At 43.0% G+C, this 9,945-nt stretch overlaps 1 protein-coding gene across 1 annotated transcript in view; it reads left to right on the forward strand.

The window, feature by feature from the left end:
* LOC146405748 (uncharacterized) overlaps positions 1-8,286 on the forward strand; it is a 115,376-nt gene extending 107,090 nt beyond the window's left edge. The window contains exons 5-6 of the mRNA XM_085014559.1: positions 4,714-4,854; positions 6,372-8,286. Of these exons, the coding sequence (XP_084870685.1) occupies positions 4,714-4,854; positions 6,372-6,478 (248 nt within the window). The 3' untranslated portion in view covers positions 6,479-8,286. The remainder of the gene's footprint in view (positions 1-4,713; positions 4,855-6,371) is intronic.
* Positions 8,287-9,945: the final 1,659 nt, after the last annotated feature.

Here is a 9,945-nt window from a genome sequence, read left to right on the forward strand (position 1 = left end):
TTAAAATTCATAGAGCTATTCACCAAAAATTTTTTTTTACTGTATGTTAATTTAAAAATAAAATAGGGAGTTCCTGTTGTGGCTCAGTGGGCTAAGAACCTGACACTGTGTCCGTGAGGATGCAGGTTCAATCCCTGGCCTCACTTGGTGGGTTAAGTATCTGATGTTGCTGTAAGCTGCAGCATAGTTCACAGATGCGGATCAGATCTGGTGTTGTTGTGGCTGGGGTGTAGGCCTGCAGCTGCAGCTCTGATTCGACTCCCAGCCTAGGAACTTCCATATGCTGCAGTTTCAGCCCTAAAAAAGAAACAACAACAACAAAAAATCAAACAAGGAATAAACTACAGTTGTCCTTTGAACAATGACAGGGTTAAGGATTCTTTCTGATTTCTCCATGCAGTCAAAAATCTGATTATAACTTTTGACTGCCCCGTAACTTGACTACTAATATCCTACTGTTGACTGGAAGCCTACAGTTAACATAAACAGTTGATTAATACATCTTTTCTATATGTATTATACACTGTGTTCTTAGAATAAAGTAACCTAGAAAAAATAAAATGTTATTCAGAAAATAAAATTTACAGCACATATATGAATTTATTCTTAAAAATTTGCATTAAAGTGGACCCATGCAATTCAAGCCCATGTTTTCAAGGGTCAACTACATTGATACATACAATATGGACAAATATCTGGAATTCCTGTGGTGGCTCAGTGGTTAATGAACCCAACTAGTATCCATGAGGACACGGGTTTGACCCTGACCTTGCTTAGTGGGTTAAGGATCCAGCATTGCCATGAGCTGTGGTGTAGGTCACAGATGCGGCTCTGATCCCACGTTGCTGTAGCTGTGGTGTAGGCCGGCGGCTACAGCTCTGATTCGACCCTAGCCTGGGAACCTCCATGTGCCATGGTTGCGGCCCTAAAAAGACAAAAGACCAAAAAAACAAAAAAAAAAAACAAAAAAAAACCCCCAAAACAAAAAACACAATATGGACAAATATCAGAATAATTCTGTTGGATCAAAGAAATCAGGCTGAGGATGATCCCATTTTTATAAAATTCTAGAAAATGCAAACTAATCTGTAGTGATAGAAAACAGATCTGGGATTGTCAAGGGGTAGGGAGCCAAAAAAAAAAAAAAGTGGAGGAAGGGATTGCTAAGTGGCAGGATGGAATTTTTTGAGGGTAATTGATCTGTTCACTATCTTGATTTTGGTAAGTGTTTCACAGGTGCATACATATTCCAAAGGTAATAAATTGTACACTGTAACTAAGTCCAGTTTCTCCTGTGTTAATTGTACCTCAGTAAAGCTGTAATAGAAAATACACGGGTTGCCCTCAAGGAGCACAGGAGCCAGTGACAAGGAAATAGACAGTTTTGTAACCCAGAGTTACAGGAACAAAAAGTGTGGGAGCCCAAAGCTGGAACACCCCCCACTTACCCCAACCCCCATCCAACTTAGAAATCCTCCTTGTAGCTGGTTACTGCTCATACTGTTTAGACTTTGCATCCACAGCCTGAGCAACAGAAATTACAGGGCCAGTTGATGGTAAAGCTGAGCACTCGAGAAAACTCTTCAAAATGCCCTCCTAGTCCTTATCTTTTGTCCTCATGCTGTATCAAAACCTACCACCCACAAGCTATGTGACTCTGAGCAAGTTACCTGACCTCTCTAAACCTCACTTTCCTGATCTATGGAAAATGGATAATTAAAGTTCCCACCTGGCAAATAAATGACACCAAGGCCATCAAATAACATATCCCCAACTGACCAAGGATACGTCTGAGAGGATTTTGTTTTATTCGTTTGTAAGTGTACACATATATTTACATCATGCATGTATGCATATATTTACAACTGCCACCCCGGGTCAGGACACCATAGTCCTAAGTATGTTTGGGTACCTTCTCATCCCACTAGTTACTTCCTACGTCCAGGAGCGCCCCATTTAAGTTACGGATGGGAATATGAGAACCTCCAAGAGTTCACTGGTGTCAGAGCTGGGGCTCTTGACAACTAGGCCAGTATTGTGACAACAAGTGCAGATTTGAGGAACCAAGGCCAGTGGGCGAACAAGAAAAGTTGTCACTTGGGGGCTGGAGGTGGGAAAGTAGGGAGGTAGTTATGTGGGAAGCTATTTTAAGAGCCACAGATTGCTGCACTAAAGGCAGGATGAGAAGGCGGGAGGAAGTGGAGAATGAGCCGTTACACGCATCATCCCTACATCCATTCTCCTGGGTTTGTTCTTGCTGCCCACTGGGCCCATGATTAGGGTGGGGAGCAAGAAGCTGTGAGACATGGAGTAGTCAAGAGAAGGACTTGAGACAGAGGATGGGTGATCTCCAGATCTTCCAAGCTCAGGGTCCCACCTGACCACTGCTGAGACTCTAATGGCTCGGTCCAAGCCAGAAGACGGAACTCAGTCTGAGAAGGTCTTGGCTCTGTCCGCTCCTGGCGAGTGAGCCACTGCGCTCAGAGTGGGGAAAGCCAGTGCTTCACCTCAGAGGTGGCGACAGTGGGTTTTGGAATTAACATCTATCAGCCACCAGAGGGCAGTGGTGGGGCATGTGAACATCCCAGAACACTGTCCCTCATCCAAGGGACAGTAAACAGAGTTTGGCTTCCTTCAGTCTGAGCTTCCGTGTCAGACGGGCTTCATTTGTTTTCTGATATGGCTTAAGCACCTTAAACTCTTGGGGTCACTATATGTTTAGGGGTTTCACTGGCAGCCCTGCAGCCAGTCACAGAATCTAGCTCGAGTAGGAATTCTTGGGGAAATACCTAGATCAGGCAGTAGGGGGAGCCAGGGAGCTGAGACCCTGGGTTTCCAGGTGAACATGGGAGCTGAGATCACAAAAGGGCTAAGAAAATGCTCTGTATTAGAAATGAACTGGAATTGGGTGAGAAAAGAAGGGAGCTGGCAAAATGGTACAAGAGGAAGGCAAAATGGAGAAGAGGAAAATCCACCTTAAAGGGGTGGCCACAGGACTTCAAAGACCGGGAACACGGAGTTCCCATCACCCAGCAGTTAACAAACCCGTCTAAGACCCATGAGGATGAGGGTTCAATCCCTGACCTCGCTCAGTGGGTTAAGGATCCAGCGTTTCTGTGAGCTGTGGTGTAGGTCGCAGACGTGGCTCCGATCTGGCCTTGCTGTGGCTTTGGCGTAGGCCAGCAGCTGATTGGACCCCTAGCCTGGGAACCTCCATATGCCGTGGGTGAGGCCCTAAGACTAGGAACACTAATTCTCAGTTTGAGATTGCCTCTGTCAGGGTCAGCTTTGCTGTGTGACTAGGATTCAGTAGAAAGGGCTGCATTCCAGGAGCAGCACTCATAGAGTATCTGGATGGATCACAGTAAGCAGGAGCAGGGACCCAGTGGTGGTCATGCAAACACAAGGCCCCTGGGACATGCAGCTGCCTTAGCAAAGGCTGCATTTGTTCAGATGAGAGTTGGAGCCTACTCATCCAGGTCTCAGACATTTGAGTTACATGAGAGGGTTCCAGGACCATGAGGTAGCAGGTAGGGAGAAAGGAGGCAGAGACCCCAGGTCCAGGGAGCCCCACCACCTGCAGAGATTGTGGAATTCAAAGAGGGAAGAGCTTTTCCAAAAATCAGATATGAATCTCAAGTGCAGGTAAGAAGCTTCAGGGGGTGGGAGAGGACAGAGAAGGAACCCACTAAAAGCCCTGAATAGTAAGATCCCGCCGCCTTCAGCCCATCACCCTGTACCCTGTATCACCTTTCACCCTGTACCCTCTCACCCTGTACCGTGTATCACACACAGACCCAAGTTCAAGCCACCAATGCTAGAGCAATAGGCTTACTTCCTTGGTTAAACATTAGTACCCTCATCTGTTTCCACAGAGATGCAAGAGTGTTGAGTTTGTCTGTTTTCTTTTTCTTTTTTTGATTTTGGCTGTGGTGTTCAGAGTCTTGATGTGGGATCCCAGTTTCCAAACCCGGGATCAAACCCAGGCTGTAGCGGTGAAAGCACTGACTCTTAACCACTAGATCACCAGGGAACTCCCAAGAGATCTTTTAAGAACATGTCAGAGAGTGTCCCTCCTCTGCTTTAAACCTTCAGCGACTTCCCATAGTAGAAGAAATGCCAAGTCCCCTCCAAGGCCTGAATGGGCCCTTTCTTCTCTCTCTGGACTTGACTCCTAATTCCCAGCTAATGTGCTCTATCCATCTCTATCTTCCTGTGGTTATTACCTCTGTTTGGCTGTCTTTTCTCTCAGCCTTCTCTCAGCTGGTTCTTTCTCATCATTAGCACCGAGGCCTCCCCTGACACATAAGGTGGCCCATGCTCCCCAGTACACCCCTGTCTCCCTCTGTCACATCAGAACCAAGCCCTTATCACTATCTGAAATGGCCTTTCAGAAATTCAGTGACTTCTTCCACTATGGTGTAAACAGCTCGAGGGCAAGGCCTTGCTTGTCATCTTCACTATTAATCCTTTGTGCCTGGCACGTAAAGATGCTCGGTAATATTTTTTGAAAGAATAAATGTTTATTCAACTCTATAAGTAGGTTTGAATATCACTTCCAACTTATAGAAAGGGAAACTGAGGCCTAGAAAGGTTAGTTAACTTGCCCAAAGAAGACGCAGTAGAATTTGAACTCAAGTAACCTGACTTTCATGCTCACACCTTGACATGTGGTTATTTTCTTCTACCTTTGTTTGTTTTTTTTCTGGACAGCACTTACCACAGTTTGTAACTGTTTTGTTTGCTTGTTGGCTGACCCCTCTGCTGGTGTGATGCTGCTAGAACAGGCCTGTGTCCTGCTTCCTGCCATGTTGTCAGTGCTGAGAACCATACCCGGTACATCACAGGTGCTTGGTAAGTGTTTTCTGGGTAATGGATAAACAAGCACATGGCTAGACAAGCAACAGTTGGATGTAGAGGAATTGAGGGCACAGTGAGGGCAGATGTCCCCAGGTCCCAGCTGGAGTCCTTGCTCAGAGCCCAGCAGTGCTGTCGCTGTGGCAGAAGGCTGCTTTGGGGGCAGGTGCCAGCAGCCTTGCTCGCTCTTTTGGTGAGAATCACCAGCTCCATGACTTTTCAAACTTGGCGTTATTTCCCAACGAGGTGCCGGGATTTGGCCTTTGCTCCTGACCACAGCTGAGGGTCCAGCCTGTCCAGTGGGGTGATAGCCAGGGTTCCGGGTGGATCTGTGTAAACGGCTTCACTTCCCACTCATTACATTATGTCAGCACCTTTTTCAGCTTCTGAGAAACAGGAAGCATCATGATGTATGGTGGGGTTTGAAAGGATGATAAGAGACATAATCACACTTCTTTGGTTTGGGCATGGAGGGCTGGGGTTCCTGTTTCTTCTAATTCTAACGCATCATCTTTTCCCTTAAGCCAGAATTCTGGAGGATGAGGACTGTGTGGAAAATATGCTTTAAGGGGGAAAAAAGAGCAAGAGTATGAGAGCTTTAAAATTATTCTTATGGGAGTCCCCGTTGTGGCTCAGTGGTTAACGAATCTGACTAAGAACCATGAGGTTGGGGATTTGGTCCCTGGCCTTGCTCAGTGGGTTAAGGATCCAGCGTTGCCATGAGCTGTGGTGTAGGTCACAGACGAGGCTCGGATCCCGCGGTGCTATGGCTGTGGTGTAGGCTGGCGGCTACAGCTCTGATTCCACCCTAGCCTGGGAACCACCATGTGCCATGGTTATGGCCCTAGAAAAGGTGAAAAAAAAAAAAGACAAAAAAAAAAAAAAGTGAAATACACCCAGGCCCTAGTTACAAAGCAATCAAAGTAATCAGATACACCACAGTACCAAGAGCTGGAGCAGTGACTGTGCAGAAAGAGCTCACAGAGAGGCCAGAGACTGAGAGCCTCAGATAGGCCTGAAGGCAAGGCAGCCCCTTTCCTAGCATCTGGGGATTTGAATGATGAAGAGTTCCCTGAATCAAGAGAAAAATCTCCCATGATTCTGGGAGTGGCTCACTGAGCCCAAACTGTCTGGTGTAGGCCAGCGGTTACAGCTCCGATTCGACCCCTAGCCTGGGAACCTCCATATGCCACGGGAGTGGCTCAAGAAAAAAAGGCAAAAAGATAAAATTATTCTTATGAAACATACTTACAAAATCAAACATAATGTACATGCACAGTTTAAAGTTTAACAGAATAAAAACTCTTAGTCTCACCACCTTTGAAGACACTGCACGATGAAGGTCTCTCTTCCACAGCATCTATTCCCTCCCCACCAGGGGTAATCACTATATTAATTTTTTGGTTAACTGTTTCTTTGATGTTCTTTATAGTTTTTTCACATAAGTAAATATCCCCAAGTTGTATATGATTGTATTTTGCTGATTTTTTTTTTTTTTTTGGCCTCGCCTGCAGTATGTGGAAGTTCCCCGCCTTGGATCAAATCCGAGCCACACCTTGCCAGATCCTACCCACTGTGCCATAGTGGGAACTATATTTCACTGATTTTTGACTCTTCATAAATGGAATCATGTTGGATGTATTTAAAACTGACTTTCTTGCTGAACAAAATGTTTCCAGACTCATCCGTGTCACCCCATGTAGCTGTCCATTCATTTACTCTTCTGTACTTGCTTTACTGTAAACTGGTGAATGAATAAACCACAATTTATCTGCTTAGGGATATTTACACCCCCCCCCCATTTTAGGTGTTAAAACAATGATGCAAAAAGGACATTAGATAAATAACAAGGAAATCTGAGTAAGGTAGAAAATTTAATTAATCCTAACATATCAGTGTTGGTTCATCCATGTAGCAAATGTACATTACTTATATAAGATGTAATAATAGGGAAACTGGGTATGGCGTACTCTCTGTTCTCTCCTCACAATTTCTCTGTAAATCTAAAATAAAACCTCAGGGCTGTTATGAACATCCTTGCTTACAGCTTCTGATATACACGTGCAAGAATTTCTTTAGAATACATAGTCGCTTGAAAGTCTGGGTCAAAGAGTACGTGCATCTTCAGTCTTACTAGGCACTACATTTCCAAAGTAACAGTTGACTGTCCCGCTTACACTTATACTTGACATTGTGTAAGAATTCCTTTTACTTCACATCCTGGGCAAGACTTGTAATAGCTAACTTTTTCGTTTTTGCCAGTCTGGTGGGTGTGAATGTTATCTCATTGTGGTTGAATTTTGCATTTCCCCTGACTACTAACAAGGTTGAGCATCTCTTTATGTGTTTACTGGCTGTCTGTATTTCCTGTTCTGAGAAATGCTTATTCATGTCATTTACCTTTTTTTTTTTTCTAGTGGGTTATTTATCTTTTTCTTAATGAATATGAGGACTTTATTACACATTCTGGAAATGAATCTTTTGTCTTTTATACGTGGTACAAATATTTGTCTTAGTTTGTGACTTATCTTTTCATTCTTTATGGTAAATTTGAGGAATATTTCCGACATTAATCTTTTCCTTAACCATCTATACTCTGTGGGTTTATTTATGAAATCCTTCTGTCGGTGCTGGAGAACTCCTGTTTGCACCTTCAGACCCGCTCCCACCCCTTCTTTAGTCTTTTTTGTTTCCTGGGAAGCAGGCCTGTCTGGACTACATTAATGACTTATTTGCTCAGGGCTCCCCATTGGGTTGGCGGTCAAAAGGCAGGAGCTTGGTAGAGTCAGGGCACATGTTCTCCCAGCTCTCTCCTTGCAAGGCTGCTGCATGCAGGCATGTCTTTTGACTGTCTTCTATTACAATCCTCATGTTTATTAGTACTACTTAAAAAATCTTATTGCAAAGTCCAGGACATTCAGCCACAGTTTCTAATACAAATAGAATGAGTGTTATCCAGGGCCACCACTAGCCCATGTAAAGTTTTTGTGCAAATTGGAAGAAAAAGCCTCTTTCTCAAGATACTTTACTTCTATCTGGTAGGAAATCATCATGATACATATTCAAATCTACAATGTCTATGATGTAAATGGTGCTTTCTGGGATTGTGCATTGCACATATGGTGGTCCTGCTGGCATTCTTATACTGTCCCTGCTTTCAAAGGGTTGCTTTTGATGTATCACTATTGAGCACAGTATTTGCTGTAATCTTATCAGCTTAAAGAAAGAGGTTTCTATTTCAACTTTGCTAAAAGGATTTTAAACTTCAGTAATAGTTTTTTCATTGATATAATGTGATTTATCTCTTTAGCTAACGTGGTAAATTAATATATTTTCTTTTTTGTTAATGATTTTGATTTTTTCCATTATAGCTGGTTTACAGTATTCTGTCAATTTTCTACTGTACACCAAGGTGACCAGTCACACATGCATATATACATTCTTTTTCTTACATTATCCTCCATCATGCTCCATCATAAGTGACTAGATATAGTTCCCAGTGCTATACTGCAGGATCTCATTGCTTATCCATTCCAAAGGCAATTGTTTGCATCTATTAACCCCAGATTCCCAGTCCATCCCACTCCCTCCCCCTCCCCCTTGGCAACTACAAGTCTGTTCTCCAAGTCCATAAGTTTCTTTTCTGTGGAAAGGTTCATTTGGGCTATATATTAGATTCCAGATATAAGTGATATAATATGGTATTTGTCTTCCTCTTTATGACTTACTTCACTTATCATGAGAGTCTCCAGTTCCATCCATGTTCCTGCAGATGGTATTAGTCTGTTCTTTTTTATGGCTGAGTAGTATTCCATTGTGTACCTATAACACATTTTCTTTTTCTTTTTTCTTTTTGTCTTTTGTCTTTTTAGGGCTGCATCTGAAGTGGAGGTCCCCAGGCTAAGGGTCTAATCAGAGCTATAGCTGCAGGTCTACGCCAGAGCCACAAAAACTTGGGATCTGAGCTGCATCTGTGACCTATACCACGGCTCACGGCAACGCCGGATCCTTAACCCACTGAGCAAGACCAGGGATCAAACCTCATGGTTCCTAGTCGGATTTGTTTTCACTGGCCACTAAGGGAACTCCGTATACCACATTTTCTTAATCCATTCATCTGTCGATGGACATTTAGGTTGTTTCCCTGTCTTGGCTATTGTGAATAGTGCTGCAGTGAGCATATGGGTGCATGTGTCTTTTTCAAGAAAATTTTTGTCCGGATATATGCCCAAGAGTGGGATTTCTGGTTCATATTGTATTTCAATATATAGTTTTCTGTGGTACCTCCATACTGTTTTCTATAGTGGTTGTACCAATTTACATTCCCACCAACAGTGCAGGAGGGTTCCCCTTTCTCCACATCCCCTCCAGCATTTGTTATTTGTGGACTTATTAATGATGGCCATTCTGACTGGTGTGAGGTGGTATCTCATAGTAATTTTGATTCGCATTTCTCTAATAATCAGTGATGTTGAGCATTTTTTCATGTGCTCATTGGCCATATGTATATCTTCTTTGGAGAAATGTCTATTCAAGTCTTTTGTCTATTTCTCAATTGGGTTGTTGATTTTTTTTCTGTTGAGTTGTATAAGTTGTTTGTATATTTTAGAGATGAAGTTCTTGTCAGTTGCATCATTTAAAACTATTTTCTCCCATTCTGTAGGTTGTCTTTTTGTTTCTTTTATGATTTCAAAAGCTTGTCAGTTTGATTAGGTCCCATTGGTTTATTTTTGCTTTTATTTCTGTTGCCATTAATAGATTTTCTAATGTTGAATCTTGAATTCCTGGAATAAACTCAACTTGGTTTATTATGTAATATCTTTTTATACATGCTGGCTTTAAACTGATAATATTTTCATTTATAGATTTTGGCATCCATGTTCATGAGTAAGTATAGGATTGTAATTTTCTATTCTTTTTTTTTTTAATCTTTTTTAGGGCTGCACCTGCAGCATATGGAAATTCCCAGACTAGGGGTCAAATCAGAGCTATAGGTGCCGGCCTACACCACAACTATGGCAACACCAGATCCGAGCTGTGTTTGCAACCTGCACCACAGCACATGGCAATGCTGAATCCTTAACCCAC

Source organism: Sus scrofa, chromosome 2, assembly GCF_054392235.1.
Source record: "Sus scrofa isolate SSC_HxYL_T2T_F1_AM1 chromosome 2, Sscrofa_HxYL_maternal_Yorkshire_Landrace_v2.0, whole genome shotgun sequence".
In the NCBI taxonomy this organism is placed as follows: domain Eukaryota; kingdom Metazoa; phylum Chordata; class Mammalia; order Artiodactyla; family Suidae; genus Sus; species Sus scrofa.